This window comes from Castor canadensis, chromosome 1 (genome assembly GCF_047511655.1).
Source record: "Castor canadensis chromosome 1, mCasCan1.hap1v2, whole genome shotgun sequence".
Taxonomy (NCBI): Eukaryota; Metazoa; Chordata; class Mammalia; order Rodentia; family Castoridae; genus Castor; species Castor canadensis.
The window spans coordinates 168,308,008-168,327,088 of NC_133386.1; the positions used below are offsets into that span (position 1 = coordinate 168,308,008).

Genomic DNA, 19,081 nt, shown 5'->3' on the forward strand with positions numbered 1-19,081 from the left:
CTCATTTCTATTATTTTACACAAACTTTAATATTTTTCACAGAAGCTGATTGCTTCAATAAATAAAAACGAAACACTAGCAAAGAAAAAAATGAAAGGCAATTCAAATTTGAGATTAAATTTATTTCTTATAAAATAGAGAGAGCCTCAGGGAAAGACACCGTATCTGCAATTTTATAAAGCTGATTAAGGTGCTAGGTTTGCATCTGTATGCATTTCATTTCACCATCATGTGTACTAAGGAAGTACCTAAAAGAAAAGAATGTAATGAGATGTATATGTGTCTCCTAGAATAAATTTTTCGCCCTTATTTATCATGAGGACAGAAGATTTAATTAAGCTTTGATACGTGTCCAGATTGCCATGTCCCACTTTTGGATTCCAAGCCTGCAAAACAAGTTGCTTCAGTGCTATTAAAAACACAGAATAAAACACATATTATTTGGAAATAATTATTCTGTTCAACAAAAAGATGGAAAATACTGTTTAGGGTATCGAAAATAAATGCAAAGCAAGAACGCTTCTAACTTTGTTGTCCCAAAAAGGAAAAATATCCACTTATGAGTGTTTTTGTTCTAAGTGGAGGATAACAAGACAAACAGGAAAAAAAAGAACCTCCTAGGTCTTTGCCCAAAACCCAAATGAAGCCAGGCTTCTCTGGAGCTCCACAAATTGTTTGGCTGCTATAAGCATTTGCAAAACTGTATTAAAAGCATGCTGCAAATGGTTGCTTAGTAGAATTAACACTGTGGGCTCCCTTCTCCAAAATGACCTTTCTGATCAGGCTGTCTCCCTTCAGTTTCCAGGAAAGGAGGCCTTGCCTATAATCTCGATGGCCAAATTTAGGTGCATCTAACGACCATTCACTTGACTGTCATAAATGCCGTGACTTCTGCTGGGACAACTTCTCCTGCTTACCGTTGGATTCGATTTCAGTAACTAGCATAGGGCCTGACATGCAGCAAGCCTACAATCACCATCTGTTGGATTAAACTAAATTGAGAGATACACGAATGTGCTCAATTTGAAATCTGGGCACATGATTATAAATATTTTAACAATGACATTCAAGATAGCATTCTATGACAGTTATTCTTTGACTCCATGTCAGGAAGCATGGGGCTTTACTTCAATTCAATTAAAGGGCTATGGTTACTCCCTAGCCTGTATATATCTTACCTGAACAATAACAGGATAGCTGTAGGCTTCATTTTGAGCCTTGGTCATAGATACTGCCAGGACAAGGTCTGGGTTACTCAGCAGGTGAAAGGTCCTTGAGAAAATAGGATTAATCGCATTACAAAGTAGCCTGAGCAGATTAAATCTCTTTCTGTGCCACTTACTAGGGTGTTCCCTCTCAGCTCCAGGCATGCTCTGTGATGTGGATGTGAATCTTATTCCCCTCTGTGGTAAGCAGGAGGTTACACTCGCTCAGTAGAGAGTGCTAAAAGAACATGGCAAGGAGGGGCTTCCTGTTCCTTCTGGCTGCTTCATGGGAACAGACTTGAGAGTGAAGACATCCAGTGATGGCATGGATATGGTTCAAAATCCATTTTAATATTTTACATGTAATATATACATATCTACTAGTCCATGTTTTATCACAGTTTAATTTTTCTTTATATTCTACTTTCTCTAAATCACAGTGTTGCCTCTATATACTACTTCATACAGTGCAAACATGGTACTGCTACATTGTAGTCTAATAGTTGTTATACTGTATTGTTTAGGGAATAACAAGAAGAAAAAATATGTACATGTTTAGTACAGACTCAATTTTTTTTTCAAAAATATTTGGTCCTCAGTTGAATCCACAGATTCAAGAAACCATGGATACAGAGGACCAACTATATAACAAAAGCTGTTCAACTGTGTCCTTGAAATGGGTGATTTGTATGGCATGTGAATTGTATCTCAATAAAGAGATAGAGAACAATCTATTTCCAGATTATTCCCAGACTGATAAACCCTTCTTTCCCATTTTGCTATTATTGAGAGCAGTGAGAATCATTAAATGGATTCTGGAACTGCACTGCTTGGTTTGAATCTTCTGTCCACCTCTCCTTAGAAATATGACTTTGTTTAATAACTCTGTGCCTCAGTTTCCTCATCCGTAAAATGGGACAATGGTGCATAATGTGGGAACTAAATAAATTAATACATATAAAATGCATAGAACATTATAAGGCATCTAACATTTAATATTAGCTACAATTATTAATGATTGTGGTATTTTTATGTTTTCCCTTAAATTCTACTTTTCCAAAGGAATTTTCTCTAAATGTCCAAGATATATGTTGAATTTTTAAAGTGATCTTAATTAGAGCTAATATGAAGCCTCATTTACTACAAAACAAAATGAGCATGGCTAAGTTAAAATCTTCAAATTCTTTTCCTTGCATCAGTTAAAAACAAAACTAAGCCAAACATTCAAGGCTTTAGTCTGTATAGGAAAGTCAGTTCTTTATGTCTGCCAGTGTGTTTATGTTAGACAGCAGCAAACACTGGTGTTCCCGCTGTAGAAAATATAAGTCATCCTGAAAATAAGATTTAATGATGTGGGACTAGAGGGAAGGGGAGAAAATGGGAAGGGATTCAGTATAAAAGTAATATATATTTTCCTTTAAAGACTTAAAAAATTCCAAATATTGAATTCAAATATCTGAACATAAAACAGCACATTCTCATTATAAAGTATTATAAAATATAGAAAATAACACAATTTTAAAAATCACTCATACTTCTATAAGAGAAAGAGTATTAATCTTGCAATGTATTTCTTCTTGATACCTCTCAATGAGGCATCATTTTAAGTCCAAACTGGATATTCAATTTTGCAAGATGCCTTTTTAACATTTATTAGGACTGTGTACTCCAAGAGTTCATCTCTGTAGCCTTAGCATGTTGCATAGTTTACATCTTGCATCTGTATTGGCACTCAATAATACTATTATTCACATGCTTTTTTATTTCCCGTAACAACCGACTGAGGTGTCAAGACCATCTACCTCCCTAGCTCTGTGCTTTTTCTATCTAGAATAGATGCAATTGTATTTCCTTTGCTTTGAAGCCAGATTCTGCCATTATAACATTGGTTTTCTTTTTCTTTTTGAACAGTACTCAAAAATACTGGGAGTGCTTACATTCGGCAGGACACCTGAGCTTATACACTTCTGCACAAAGCAAACACCAAAGTGGAAATGTACTCTGTACTCCAGCAACATTCAACATAATACCAAGGCCTCTTTCATTAGCCCATGATATGAGCACAGACAGGTCCCTTCAGAGCCTAAATGACTAATCTAGATTTTACCACAGTTAAAAATCACCTCCAAAGTTAGCCTGGTTCACTCTCCTGCGTGACTGGAAACCAAGCTGGGAGTGATGTTCACCCACTGTGCTCCAGTTACATGGGCCAGTTTAGACCATGTGCTATCCCAATGAAGCCTCGTTCTCAGTTATAATCTCCCTTATGAGGTGTTCTTGATAATTACTAAAGATGTCGGACTTCCCACATATTTTCTATTTTAAATAAGAGGCAAAAATTTAAAGAAGTAATTCAAAACTCGAAGGACAGAATGGAAAGCCTAATGGTAGAAAATTCTTAGTGATAATCACTTGATACCTTCCAGAGAGTAGCAATGAACTACTCTACACTCTGTTTATACAAATTCTGGGTGGGCAGTTTCCTTCCTTGATGCTGAGTAGGCAAAATATGGAGGATAAAAGCTGAACAGGTCCTGCCCAGGGGGGAGGGCTAGCACCTGTAGGAGGGGAGAGGAGGTGGAGAAAGGGCGCAGGGAGGGAGAGTGAATACCGTGCAAAAATGTGTACACATGTATGTAAACACAAAAATGATACTTGTTGAAACTGTTCCATGAATCAGGGCGGGGTGGGGTGGATAAAGGGGAGCAGTTGAGGGGGTGAATTCAAGTATGATGTAGTTGATACAATGTAAGGACCTTTGCAAATGCCACCTGTACCCCCACCCAGCACAACAATAAAGGAAAAAAATGTCAGTGTTTAACATAAATGAAATTTTCTACAGGTTTCTGTTGTTGTGTATCCCAACACTCTCCAGGCTTCACTAGCTTATCAAAATGGACTTTCACATCCAATTATATGAAAGAGGATAAAATATGACAAGGGAAAACATAGAAAAGAGCTCAGAATTCCTGTCACTGTGCAGACAGACTTCTACCTTCAGACATACATTGCTCCAAGTTATGTCCACACATCATCATCAAGACTTCTGCCAAACCTCCCCAACCTAAGAGTGTCTGGAATCTGTGGAGGGTGCCTCATGTGCTCATAAGCAAATCCTATCCCCTACCCCCTGCTGCTCTACCTCTTCTCTCTAGACTCTGAAATTTCCAATGAGGAATCAATCAGTTCTAACATCTTATACCAGTGCTCCTCTCTTCTGTGGTTTAACATGGGAAAGCCTCAAGATGACAAAACTGTGTAGTGTTCTGGAAAGTAGCTGGAGATTGTAAGAGACTTTGGTGCTACCTATGGCTAGATTTTTCAAAGCAGAGCTGTTCATTGTCCAATTGCTCAGAAAGTTTTAGGCAAACTTCTCTGATTTTCCTTAACTAGCCTTCCCTTCCTCCTATTTTCTTCACAATGCTCAGAAGAATGAAGGACAAAACCAGTTAGTTATCTTTTATGAAGGCAAAGGAGGTAGGGAAGGCATGTGTAGAGGGAGGCAGGGGATTGAGTTTATGAATAGTAACAAAAATTTTTAACAGTTGGGAGTAAGAACTTTTGTAAATATCATAATGTAACCCCAGTACCCCAGTACAATACTATGATTAAAATAAGATAAAAATTGGGGATTTTTTAGAATTTTTATTTTATTGCTTCATATCATAAACAAAGTGGTAACACTAGTCTTAAGCACATCACCAGGTAAAACTATATACCCAGTAGATCAGGTTGAACATTTCTGAATCTGAGGACATGTAGCTTACTTAGCATTTATATTCCTGTCTCTTTTCCTTCTTTGATCACAATAAGTAATTATCAGCTAAGTAAAATAGAAAATCCAAAGCTCTCAACTATCCCCCTTATTACTCTGAGGACCATGCTTTGCCTCTTAGGGTCCTATCCACTTTCTGATATATTTACCTCAAATACAATGGGCTTACTTGCTGGCATCCTTGTGGATCCAGCGTTGATGACTGTCTTCAGATTTCTTCTCCACCCAAACCACCCCCATGCCTGAATGGAGGTCAGGACCTTGTACCCCCAAGACTAGCTTAGGAGCAGCGTGGCTTATGATTTGCCCCTCTCTGTATTCAAACTGCTGATGGCATACCTTTGGAATTTTCTATGCTGTGGAGAATGGCTGAGATAAAGAAAACTCTATTAGAGGCAGAAAAAAAAAGGTGCAGGCACTGGAGGCACTGGAGGTGATTAGTTCTTCTGTGAGCAAGAGCTTCCAGTTAACCTGGCAGTTAACACAACATCAGAACAACAGCTGATACAAAAACTAGAATTCTGAGTTTATATTGTAACAGAAAAAAATGTTTATCAAGAGAACATTTGCATAATTCATCAGCATATAAAAGAGCAGTTTGGATGAAGAACCAATTCAGTTAAGGAAAAAAAGATGAAATTCATAAAGAAGTATGAGAAAGAAAGCAACATGTAGAGTGAAAACAGAGAAATAAAGGAGCTCTGCTCAGGTTATGATTGTTTTTATCTACTTTCTATGCGACTCTGGCAGGTAGGAGACCAATGCGCACTTTTTTGCCAGCCTCATCTAACAAGTCATGAAATATAAGAGCAACGATACACTAATATGTTAACTTAAATGAATCTCTTACTTCAGAATCTTAAAGCATTAAGCAGTCACGTTATGTAAGTTAAAATATCACAATGCATTGGTAATTTAATTTATCTCAAGAAATCTATTAAGTCCCTACTAAATGCATGGTCAAATGCTAACTGTAAAAAAAAATGCCCAAACTGTCTAACTCACAACATCCAGTAACCATTACAATGTTAAGCAAATGTCTTATTATTATGGAACAATACAAAGTGCTATAGATTCCTGTCATTTCATTATTATTTGAAGAAAAATTAAAATTAAAAAAGAAGAAATTGTATTTTACTATTTTCTTAAAGACATCAGGACATCTTACAGGCTTATTCATAAGTTTACCTATACATCCATTCAATAACTATATAGGCTCTGTGCTAAATTCTCAAGATGAAAAGTTAGGTGAAGCTACTGTTTCACAGAAAAGGTATGCCTGTGACCAAGAAACTACATTACCCTGCACAAAATGAACTGGCAGGAAAAGAACCTTCCTATAAATACTTGCAAATATTTTCATTGTAAACATAAGACTGAAATGTACACATTGGTAGTCAGTAGCTAACAGCAAAGAAAACATTCAGAAATTTGCTTGTCCCAATCAGAGAATCTGAGACAAGGTGGAACCATCTAGAAGGAATCCTTTGCAATGTTTTACCTGTATTTCTTTGATGGTTTCATATTTTCAAAGGGCTCTTCTTCCATTGTCTTTGGAAGTCTGTCATTCTCATCGGAGTCACATGAAGCATCCTGCCAGGCATACTTGTGCATTGTACGACTAGCATCCATTTGGAGATGCTCTTGCATGTGAATCTCTATCAAGGTTTAGAAGCAAACACAAGTCCCAGAATTCTTATGTGTGCTCATAGCATTTTTGCTGGGATATGGTCTGATCAGACCCTGTAGGATACTGATGGATCTATAAATCATATTTCCATAAGGGTCCCTAACATTAGAAACCCACATCTTATTAATACATAATTTAAATCTTTTAATACAAGGCTACAAATAAAATACCTCAACCACACAATAAATAGGATTCATCTTTGCTATTTATTCAGAAAATTGAGGCCATGTGTTATATTTCAAAAAATTATAAGGGTATTCAATAGAAATTTATAATGAATATGGAATAAGACCTCTTCACTACTGCATAAGAGAGTCATAATTCTGTCTGGAATAGTGTAGCCTAGATGACCAAGTTCCACAAAGTCCACTCAATAGACAATGTTAAGGAATCTTAATCAAGTTAACTTTTCCTCTTAATAGAGAAATCTAGAGGGACTCAAATAGCATCTGCACATATGTGCCATCTATACACTACAACATTAGAATAAATAGTCGCAGTTTGAATGATTGAGCCAGCCTTCTGGTTTCTTATTAAGACAAAGATAAACAGAAGCAGTAAGTAGCCAGTGTACAGATTCATATATATTTATAAAGTTATAGGCCACTGTTTAGATGCATAGGCAAAGCCACCAGCATATTTCAGCACTGTAAATTTGCATACATGTAAAGAAAGTTCTCTGGGGTGGGCTGTGAGCACCAAGGTGCTGGTGATAGTTTCATGTAACTGCAAACACTATTAGATTATCAAAATCTTCAGGGACATTTCCTGTCTTAGCAGAGCTGACCATACACTTTTCAAATGTAACAGCAGTGTTGCGAGTGAGTATGAAACTGTAGGTGTAAACCACTGGCTCATCCAGAGCTCCGGCCTGAGCAGCTTTTCAGGTCAAAAATCTCCCTAACAGTTGAAAGACAAGAGTGCCATCTTGTGTTAAAAGTGAGTAACACAGCTTTCCCACCAATTTCATTTCTTTGAGGAAAAAAGAAAAACTGTCATTCTTAGTTTTAAAAAAGTTAGACAATACTCTTCCCCTACATTCAGGTGTTTAAGATTCTTCCTTGGAATTTATCATCAACTCTTGAACTTTCTGGCAAATGAAGTATAGTCAAGTTAGTTTCAGAACAGTGTTTTTTTAAAAATCCATCCTGTTTCATTAATTCATTTGTTTATTCATTCGTTCATTCCTAGACCTAATCATTTACTTGTTAACCGTTCCTTTAATCAATTTTTATTGAACAAATACTAAATGATAGGCACAGCGTTCTAAGTGTTAGTCATATAGTGAAGAACAAAATGGGTAAGTGCTCACAGTTGATGGAACTTACATTCTAGTGGGAGGAAGAGCAATAATAGACAGGTAAATGAACAGATGAACAAGGTAAGTGCCATGAATGGAATGAAGCAGAACACCATAAAGGAAATTCACCAGGGTGGGATGGGGTCTACTCTAGTAATGGAGTCATCAGAGGAAGCTCCTGTAATAGTCAATGTTAAACTTGAGACATGGACAATGGGAAGGAGCTAGATCTCTGAGGACCTAGAGAGAGAGCATCCAAAACAGAGAAAAGAATAAAAGCGAAGGCCATTTCAGGAACAGAAAGACATTGATGAGACAGGTATGCAGTGGGTGGAGTGAGCTAGTTCTACACCAGGCTCAAGAGGTGTATGGGACCTGATCCTATAATTCGGTGAGGAAATAAGAAAGATCCCCCCAAAGCTCTATGTTCTGAAAGCCTTTTCTTTCACTAAAGCAAAGGCTAAGGCTCCCCGAGTTTCTTTTCCATTGTGCTTCCTATGGTTTTTTACCAGACCCTTTACATAGAACCTAGCAAACAAAAAGTTGCCTTTTAGATTTACATTCTCACGCTTGCTTTATGAACATCCCTTCTCAAACATACCAAACTTACAAGCATATTGAAGTAATTCCTGGGGGATATCTCACAGTGGCTTTCCAATGTAAGATGATATCCTCTGACATGGTTCAAAGAACTAGTGAAAGTTAGCCTGGAAGAGAGAGAACCTGTTGTGCTGATAAATAAAGACTTAAAGACTGCCAAGTAGAAGAAAGTTGAGCTTAGTACAGCAAAACAGACGGCATCATGGGATGGAGATGGTCTAAATCTTATTTTGAAAACTAGCACAGGCTGCCTTATGAATAGTGATCTTCTGGTTACTGGCAGTAAAGAAGAAGAGGCAGGAGCAATAGAGCCTGCCCACAATGTTCAGGAGAGACAGGCATTGTGCTCCAAGAGAACTCAATGCTTTCCACCTCAAGGACTCCAGGACATGACAAAATCATTGATTCTAAACAATGACAATCTCCGCTCTCAAAAATGTTTCTTTTTTTCTTACTTTCTGATTATTTTTTCAAGTGCAGACTAATAACTGAGAGTCTAGATGATATATTTCATACAAGAACATGAGAAGGATGTTAAGAAAGTTTGTGGCCAATTTCCTGACTGTTGTGGAAAATGCCACAGAGGACAACTTATTCTCCGAACACTGCCTTCAGGAGCCATTGGTAGTGTAAAGACATAGGACCAAATCACTCATCAAAATTAGAAAATGTATTCCCTAAAATAAAACTTAATGTTCTTGTCATTGAGTATAGAAAGCCTTTTTAAAAATTTATAACTGATAAATTAATTTTCACAATTATTGCAATGGCAACTGACCAGACACTTTGGGTTTTATAATTCCTTTATTCATTTAGTAAATGATAACTAAAGGCAGTTAGTCTACTCTTCCCAGAGCCCATGTGACACAGTTCTTGTCCCACAGGCATTCTCAAGTTGGTTAGGAACAGTGACCCAGAGCCTAGTTAATAGATACATTGCTACATACAATTTTTGCTGAAATTAATTTCAATGGTGAAAGGTTGTGCTACAGACATATATTGGGAACGTAAAGGAACTTTGGGTGGAAAGAAATTAATATGTGGCTCAAAGACCTGCAGCAGAACACAAATGGAATATGCCACATTCAGGCAACAGCTTATTTCTGAGCTTGTCCATGAGGCAGGAACTAAAGTGTGAAGGGGCAGTGGACATGGACTACAAATGAGGGTCAATGACAGGTATGGATGAGCGTCAGAAGAGCTTAGAATTCCAAGCTAATTTTTTTTTTCTGTCTGTAAGAGATAGCCATGAAGAACTGTATGCAGAACTGGGACATAGCTCAGTGGTACAGCATTTGCCTCACATGTGTAGGGCCCTAGGTTCAATCACTAGCACTGAAAAAAATTTTTTTAATGAACTGTATGAAAAAGATTGTGCACTAGAAAGAAAACTGTCCACAGATGGTACTTCCAGGTCACTTGGAATGAGGACTTTAGAGACAGAGATCAATGAGAAAGCTATTTCAATGAGGCAGATGACAACTGTCCATTAACATGCATCTAACTTGAACCTAAGTTAGATCCTGAAGTCAATGTTTGTGGCAACAACTCATGATGAATTCCTCAAATAAAAGTCTACAATGCTAAGATTGTAGTCTTTAAAAATAGTAAAATTACATTACAAAATATTACTGAAAGGAGATCATTGTGATGGTTGAGCATTGAAGCTGTAGGTCTACCGTTTGTCAGAAAACTAATTAAATACTAGCTCTTCACCTGCTATCAGTTTCACAAACTTGGCATGAGTTCCCTGAAAGGGCTTCATACTGTTACCAAGCTAATGAGCTGAGTTCAAAAAGCAGTCTGGTAGCTTTTCTGGTTACACTGATTACTTACAGAATTTCACTGGAAGCATTTTCTGTTGTTAAAACATCATTTTGCATTTGTTTTCCCTTTGCTTCTTTAACTTGCCTCTCTTCTCCAAAAATCGCTATAGGTTTATGCACAGCAAGCTTGCCTCCAGACACAATGTCGCTTTGAACTTCTAAAACAAGAGCTGAGCAGAAATGCACAAATTGCAAGGTCATGTTAGGTATGATCGCAGAACACTGAGAACTTGAAAACATGCTAAAACACAAATGTAAAACATTTGCAGTCATTTGGTCTAGTCATAGGTTACTCTTTAAATTAAGAAGTTGGATTTCATTTAATTCAATGCTTGTAATGTTCTTTCCTCTCAAGCTATTCTTAGTTCAAAGTACTAAAAACAGATCATTCCAAAGGCAAGTCAATTCTATATTCTAACTATTCAAATGGGCTACATTGTTTACATATGTATTGAGATCATTTATGGAATTCAAACTCATCCGTGAAAGTCTCAATGCCTTGGAAGACACAAGCAAAACTTAACTATAGAGTGTGATGGGGCAATGTTTCCAATACTATTATTTTCTTTTTTCCTTATCCTATGTAAAGAAGGAGGAGTAGCACAAGGAAAATAGAGACGCTAACAAGAGGAAATCAAAAGTCCAAAGGCAGTTTTTGACGTTCACACAGCATATGACAAGTCAACAGCCTTGTAGACAGGGTGATATTAGTCATGATTCATGATTTTTCCAAAGTCCTTTTGTTCCCATTAAGCATTCAAGGGTTTAACTTCAGTGTTGACCTGAAGAAAAAACACCATTTTTGGGCCTGCAGGATCTGATGTAGAAGACAGAGAAAGTCAGAAGACTAGCACAGGGAATCCTGCTTTTCTCTATGGGTTTCACTTAGGCTGTTTTAATTGCCAGGGAAATGCTGAGGACTCTGTCCACTGTTGAGAATACTGACAGTCACCTCTTAAGCTGTCCTTGCCCCTCCAGTCTAAGGCACAACCACATAACCCAGATCTGGTTTTGTGATGATGCAACTGGGACAAGATTCACTGAAAGGCTGGCTGGAAACCTTTTCAGAAGGGGCTGCCAAGCAGGGAGAGAAGACTGTAGAGATGACCACTGGGTCACTGCCAAGCTTTAGGAAGCCAAAGGGAGCAAAGGGAGGCTGAATCAGACAGGAAGCACAGCCCACCCAAAGCTTTGTCTGGGCCAAGACAACCAACACAAGTCACCCCAGCCATAGTCTTCAGCCAGCAAGAGTCCAGGAAGCAAGATCTACATTCTTTTCCTTTATCGTAGAGATAAACTAAAGTGAGACTCTGGAGACTGAGAAATCTGAATGCCTAAAAAACCTAAAAAGACTAACTAAATTAGTGGATGGGACAAAATGTAAACCTGACTGGACACTGTTTTGGTTTTTTTTTTTCCTTGATGGAAATGCATGAGGCTCACAAAGAAGCCATAACTGTCAAAGACAAAATAAAGAGATGATGAGGGTTTTTTTATAAATCCAAATTAACCCTATTAAATATATAAATTAGTCTAAAGAGCTGAATAGCAAGATGCAATGGTGAAACATGATCTGTTTAGACAAACTTGATTTTAATAGAAACACAGTATCACCAAGTGTTTAAATTTGGTTGCCTATACTAAGGTAAAATAATTTCAATGCTTACCTTCTACCTTATGTGTGCTGCAGAAGGTCTGAATTTTGGAAATGTCAGATGCTAGGTTTCTGAGGAAGATTTGCTTCCTTTGCTGAGCAATAGAGAGGTCAGGGTCCATCCAAAGTTCTCCACATGAAACATACACCTATCAAGAAAAGGAGTCTCTGATCCTATATAAAACTGTTCACAGCAGCGTTATTCGTAACAGCCAAAGCTGGAAACAATCACAACAATCAAACTACTTTATAATAGGTGAGTGGTCAAACCCTGGTGCCATGGAATGCTATTCAGTATTATAAAGGAACAAAGTAGTGACAAAGGCAACAATTTTGATGGATTTTAAAGATTTTGTAGTGAGTAAAAATAGGACTTTATATTATCTCTACAACTCCTGTGGGCCTATCATTATTTAAAAATAAAAAGGTTTTAAAAATAATTTTTCATGAAAAGAGGGGAAAGAAGATAAGAAGGAAGGGAAGGACTGAAAGGCAGGGGTTGACAAATAATGACTACAGCCCCAATTTGTACTCTTCCTTGTTTTTGTAAATAAAGTTTTATTGGAACATCACCATGCTCATTCATGTACATATTGTCTATGGCTGCTTTTGTATTCCGGTAGTGGAACTGGTGTTTCAGTAGAGACCATATGGCCCACAAAGCCTAAGATATTTACTATCTTGCTGTTTTCAGAAAAATGTTTACAACCCCGTTATAAATGCACTTATAGTATAAATACCAAAATATTAATGTGGACATTTCTGGATAATGAAATTATGGATGAGGCTTTTGTCCTCTTTATTTTTCTCATATGTGTTTCTTAAATGCTCATAAGTGAATATATATCTCTTTAAAGGTAAGAGCAAATGATGGTATATTGAGAAAGACTCAGGATGAAGAAAGAGAAATCCAGTGCTGCCTTTTCTGATCGTTCCATACTCATCATTAAGAACTTTCTTTGTATGAGGATTAGGGAAAACTTTAAGATTTCCCTCTCTTGAACACCAGGTTTCTTGTTCCTTAATGGACATACCAAGTCATGCAAGTGCTCATGTTTCAGTCTTTGTGTTGGCTGCTCAGAAAGTGACAGGTTAATTTCTAGCAAATAGGGACTCACTACTGACTCCATCTTATCCTACTTATAACCATACTCCACTTGTCCTAGTGCCTCATTTTACTTGTCTTTAGGTTAAATTTATCTTTCACTTTATATATTTTAATACAAATTACCTTAAATTCTGCCTGAAAAAAACCCAGAGAATAATCATGACAGCACATAAAAACAAAAGCCTTAAGAACAATGTGGAAGTGATAGCATTAGAATTCAAAATAAGATCTACCAGACTCCAAGAACATAGCCACTTCACACTCATCCTGCCTCTGACGTTGGGCACTGGGATATGAGTTTAAGACTCTCTCAAGGGATCATTATACTTAGAGCCTAAGTTGAGTTCTGGTAATATGACACAAGCCTGCTCTCTGTTCAAAGAATTTTGTGCATTGGTCAAAGCAGATGATTTTTTTTTTCCAATCTCATGCCTCAAATTCCATAAATGGGAGAAAAGTCTGGGCTGCTAAAGTCCTTCCAGTTTTCAGTGTTCGGTAGACACCAAATAGAGTGTACGAAGCCAGTGTGGTGGTACACATCTATAATCCCAGCACTTGGAAGGCCAAGGAAGGAGGATTGTGAGTTTGAGGCCAGCCTGAGCTACACAGTGAGACAATGTAGCTCAAGAACAAAACAAAACAAAACAAAAATTAGAGTGTATGAAAAACTAGATATAAATTTTTCCTGAAAAAGTGTCATTATTATTTTAGTAAGAAATCTTAAAACTGTGTTTTGTAGGCCTCAAAAAGAGTAAAGAATACATCTCCATCAGAGTCAGAGGCAGAAATCACAAGTGGTAATAATTTGGCCTTCTTCAGTTTCTTCCTTCAGTTATTGAGTGGGAACAATGAAACCATCCAACTCAGATGGTCATAATGAACATGACATGAGTTAACTCATACACAGCCCAGAAAACCAGACCTGTGCATAGGGAGGTCTCAACAGGGCTAGTTATCAGTATTGCTTTCTGATTGTTGCAGAGTTAAGATCTTCTTGTGGGAAATTAAGATTGGGAAGTGTCTAAGTCTTATATTCAAGAACTCCTTTCCTTGGGTTGGTATTCACGTATTAATATTTTGTTTCGTATCCACATGGTTACCAGTTCATCTCTTTGCAGGTCCTTCAGAGCAAAGATTTCTTTCCCCTTTTCAATGAACAATCTCCAAGCTGCAGAAGGTAAATTCAAAGTCTCGGTGCACCTGCAGTAAGAGACAGAAAAGTTGACCTTGCGTACAGAAAGCTTCTAGCACTGGAGAGAGAAAATAAAAGAAACCAAAGTCTGGATTGTTAATGACAGCTCTCTCTACAGGACTGGGAGTCAGTGAGGAGCTGGGCTCTAGAGCCATGAGAACCTTTTGAGTCTCCAAGTTGTGGCACTTGAGGAAATTGTTTAACCTCTCTATGTCTAAATTCTTTGTCTCCCGGGGTTGTTGTGAGGATTGAAGGTTGATTTTGAAAAGTGCTTAGCACAGTGCCAGACATGCTCAGTAAACAGGCAGACACGGTTACTGACTTTTCACTTCTCACTGTGCCCCACATACTTCTACTTCTGTGTCCCTGGTTCATGCTCTTCCTGCTACCTAAAACAACTTTCTTGGCCTTGCCTGTTGAAGCTTTGCTCTTAGCCAAAATCTCATCTGTCACTAAGCAGTTCTTTGACCCCTCCACCAGAAGTGATTCCCTACAGCCCTCTAACTTCCTTTGAAATGGGAATTTTTTTTTGCCTGGTTAAACTCTACATTGATTTTTTTCCCTCCTCCGTCAATCAAGAATGGGGCAGGCCCTGTGGATGCTGAGATGAATGACACAGTTTCTCTCTTCCCTGAGAGCAACATTTCTAGCCAAGGGTAGAGACAGACCAGCCACTGACTTGCAGCATAATGGAGGTGCTGTTGTAAGCACCTGGCCAGTACTGTAAGAAGGAAGAGGAAAGTCAATAAATTCCTCCTCAAAAGACCTTTGTCTAAGGAAGTAATGTTTGGATTGTGCTTTAAAGAATGAATAGGAGTTCATCAAGATGGGTTGGGACACAGCTGAGAGTAGGGACGGGAGGAAGGGACAGATAAAGCTGGAAAGGAAGACAGGGACCAATTTGAAAGAATTCAGGACTTCAGAATAATGAAGCTGGCTTGTAGCTCAAGAACAGGAGGAGGCCAGTGAAGGTATTAGAGTGGACCTGTGGTGTTATGGGATCTGCCTTTTAGAAAGTTGGAAAGCAAACAGACTGGAGGTAAAAGATTGGACCGTATGCAGCCTGTCTAGAACAGAGGAAGAAAGGTGGAAGGTGAGAAAGAGAGGTAGAGTCAATGAGGAGCACTGTGGCATTTCCTAAAGAATTCTGTTATGATGATGTAGCCTATGAAAGAAGAAAGTGAAAGATTCTTTCTACATATATCTGACATTAGAATGCACTAGCTATAATAAGTGAATTAGAGGTTTTTAGGCTCATCAGCAAGACTCAGATGCATGAAGACTATTTCTAACTTTTATTTTCTTCATTGAGATAGAGCAAGTAGATATATAATTAAGCCCTCTCTTACTTTGAGGGGGTCTTAAAAGGAAATAAGCCACTGGGAACTAAGTTTTCACTGCTTGTGCGCCAACTCTGTAGGCTGATGGGCCAGTAAGGACTGACCATGTTCCTCATTCACAGCAACTGGTGGAGTAGGAGTAGGAGAGAACCCTAACAGAACTGAGCTCAAGTCACAAGATCTCCCTGCTTCTGTTTGCATGACACCCAAAGACTCAATGCACCTCCTTCTGATTTTGCCAAATTGTTACCTTTGAGAACCCAAGCAGTTACAATATGGTCTAAGAAGAGTTGCCAACATCATTCTGCCCTCATTCCCACCTTCCTAAGTAGAATGTTTAGCCTGCAGAAATGTCCTGTTTTTGGACAGTGAACAAAAGACTAGAAGGAATAGGTGCTTGGTAAATCTTTCTTCTACTCTTCCTGAAACCCCAGTTTTAATGCAGAATTTGACCCATATGGATGGGCTGAAGAGGACTCAGTGGGGCAAGCTGTTTCCTCTGTGTTTAATGCTTTTAACTAGTTCATATACTAGCCAACATAAATGGGAAGAGGAAAAGAAAAGAATTGCCTTTCAAGCACCTAATAAGGAATGTGGGTTCTGGAGTCAGATTGGGTTAAATTCTAACCCTCTCACATTCTGCTTTATAATCTTGGAAGAAATTACTTCACTTCTCAGAGCTTCATTTGCCCCATGAAGGTCAGGGCTTTGTGGAAAACTTCCAGTTAATTAGTAACAAAGGTAGTGTTAAAATCAATTATGTTGCCTCCTAATTTATAGGTCATTCTAATACTGCATGTCACCTGCAAGTTTATAGGAAGTAGGAAATATCTTCAAAAATATTCTACATCTATTATCTTAAAAATGGGACTTGTTACATGATTAGATGGATACAGTAGTACCTTATCTCCTGGAAGATATTTACAGATAAATATATTAACACCTGTTAGCAATATATTATTTAGATAAACTAAACGCTGCAATCATTCCATGTCTACTCTCATTTAATTCTCACACCATTTCTAAGCAGTCACTTCACTGAGGAAGAAACTGAGCCTACAGGTTAAGTTCCTTGCCTGGGGTCACATAACTAATAAATAGGAGATCCAAACTTCAAACCTAAATCTTTCTGGGTCTTTCACTGCAACATATGGCTTTCTGGGGGGCATCACTGTAGCATGATAAGGCATTAGATCTAGAAAGTGAGCTCAAGGTGCTGAGCAAGCAGTCCAGAATTTCTCTGTTATATAGAGCCAAACCGCTAGAAATAAGGTCTTCTTGGGGCAGGCCAGAAAATAGGGAAAGAAGCTATTGGAACTCTCAGGTGCCACGTGACTTTTCCCAATACATTTTGGGTGATTCTCTCTCTCTCTCTCTCTCTCTCTCTCTCTCTCTCCCCCCCCACCCCCCACCCTCTCTCGCCTTTGCAGTTGTAAACTTGTTTTCAATTATAAAAGTTTAGCAATCACAGACGAGTCCTTTTCAATTTTAAGTCCCCTGCAGCTGTAAGGTAGGAAGCCATGGAAAATTTTGCCCTCACACCTCTTACATGAAATTAAAATATCTGAGAATTAGTATAAGTGCATGCGCAGAGTGCTCCATGTAGTAAAGCAAAGCCTTGTCAAACAAACCTGTCAATCAGCCTAACCCATCCTCCACTGACCGCCCAGAGTTTTTCCCTCTTCATGCCCCTGTGATTCTTACAGCCCCTTGAGACAGACCTCCCCTCTTTTTTCTTCGCCCTCTTCTCTCTCACCTGCAGGGACCACCGTCACTTTTTGCAGTACGTCCCCTCACCTTTAATAAACTTTAGCATTACCCTCACTTTCCACATGGGAAGTCTTCTGACCGGAGTTTCCAGAGATCGCCTCTCTGGTACCAATCTGACTCTCACCCAGGAGTTGGGATGGGGAGCCATGTGAACTGCTTAGGTTTATAGAGGGTCCAGGAATATGGCATCTCCTCTGATTTGTTTCTCAGAACTGGAGTATCTAGTGGACCTGATTCCCAGAGGCCTCTATTTCAACACAACCAGGGCATTCATGAGAGAAAAGGGCACCCAGACAGGGAAGGAACCGTGTCTCCACATTCAAGCAAACCCAAAGAAAGTCGCTGCAAAATTGTGAAATATATTTTTAAACGAGATTCATTTATAGTTAAAGAGTTGATAGTTCAGAAAGCTAGCGGAACTTGCAGACATTGAATTCTGGGGGGACAGGAATTTATTAGGTTATCACCTCTAGAATCATTAGATTACCAACTTTTTCTTATGTCTGTACAAATGTATTGGGTGTTATCTGTTATACGTAATCATTCAGGCATCCAAATAGAAATATTTAGGATGTTAAATATTTACCTCTCCAAAAAACGGTGAAATTCAGTCTGGTTTGTTTCTGTTTCAGAATACTTATTAGCCCAGTGTTTCTCTTTCCTTTCAGTGTTGACATTTCTGAAATAAATAAGCCAAGATTTGATCATATTTGTATACATTGCCAATTATCTTTCAACATGTTTCTATATGCAAAAAATTATGAGATCCAAATTTATTATGATTTGCCCTAAAATAGTAATCTGCCTTTCCTTTTTTTTTTTTTTTTTTTTTTTGGTGGTACTGGGGTTTCCAACTCAATGTCTTGCACTTGCTAAGCACATGCTTTACCACTTGAACCACACTCAGCCCTAATCTGCCTTTCTTTAGAAAACTAGGATTCCAAAACCTAACACAAATATTAAATTTCATATTATAGATTAAATAATATGACATGTTATATAAACATGCTTATATTGAGTAATTTATAGAAGAAAATATATTTACAATATTCTAACCCCTTTTTAATCATACTGAACCCTGAGATGTAAATTTTCCAACTTTGAAACAAATCAGAGATTATACTCATTTCTGAGTGAGTGAATTCACTCATTCACTTTGTCTGGAATGTTTTATTCATGTAAGAGTTCCATTATTAATCCAAACCTAAACATTTTTGGAGATAAAAGGATTTATTTTTATTTATTTATTTTTATTATTGTTGTAAGTGGAGTATATTATGACATTTACAAAAGTTCTTACAATGTATCATAAATGAATTCACCTCCTCCTTCATTCTCCTTTATCCTCCCTCCCTCCATTCCTGGAATAGTCTCAGCAGGTCTCGTTTTTCCATTTACATACATGTGGACATAATATTTCTACCATATTCCCTCTCCTACACTAAATATTTTAAACAGAAAACTAATGATAATCATAAAAAGGATGCTGAATGAGAATATGTTTGTTCAGATTTTCACAGTAGAGAACTATCCTGTGCATTTTTAGTATCTCTATATGTTATGAAATGAAGAAACAGTGATCAAATATAGTTCATCATTCATTAACTCACTCATTCATTTA

At 37.8% G+C, this 19,081-nt stretch overlaps 1 protein-coding gene across 1 annotated transcript in view; it reads right to left on the bottom strand.

Annotated features, from left to right (window-relative positions):
• The window catches only part of LOC109676734 (doublecortin domain-containing protein 1), a 50,276-nt gene extending 32,034 nt beyond the window's left edge, over positions 1-18,242 (bottom strand). Inside the window, 8 exon segments of the mRNA XM_074043387.1 lie at positions 1,179-1,272; positions 5,150-5,333; positions 5,336-5,349; positions 6,482-6,636; positions 10,403-10,566; positions 12,064-12,199; positions 14,259-14,358; positions 18,047-18,242. Coding sequence (XP_073899488.1) covers positions 1,179-1,272; positions 5,150-5,333; positions 5,336-5,349; positions 6,482-6,636; positions 10,403-10,566; positions 12,064-12,199; positions 14,259-14,358; positions 18,047-18,180 — 981 coding nt within the window. The 5' untranslated portion in view covers positions 18,181-18,242.
• Between the last annotated feature and the right edge of the window lie 839 nt (positions 18,243-19,081).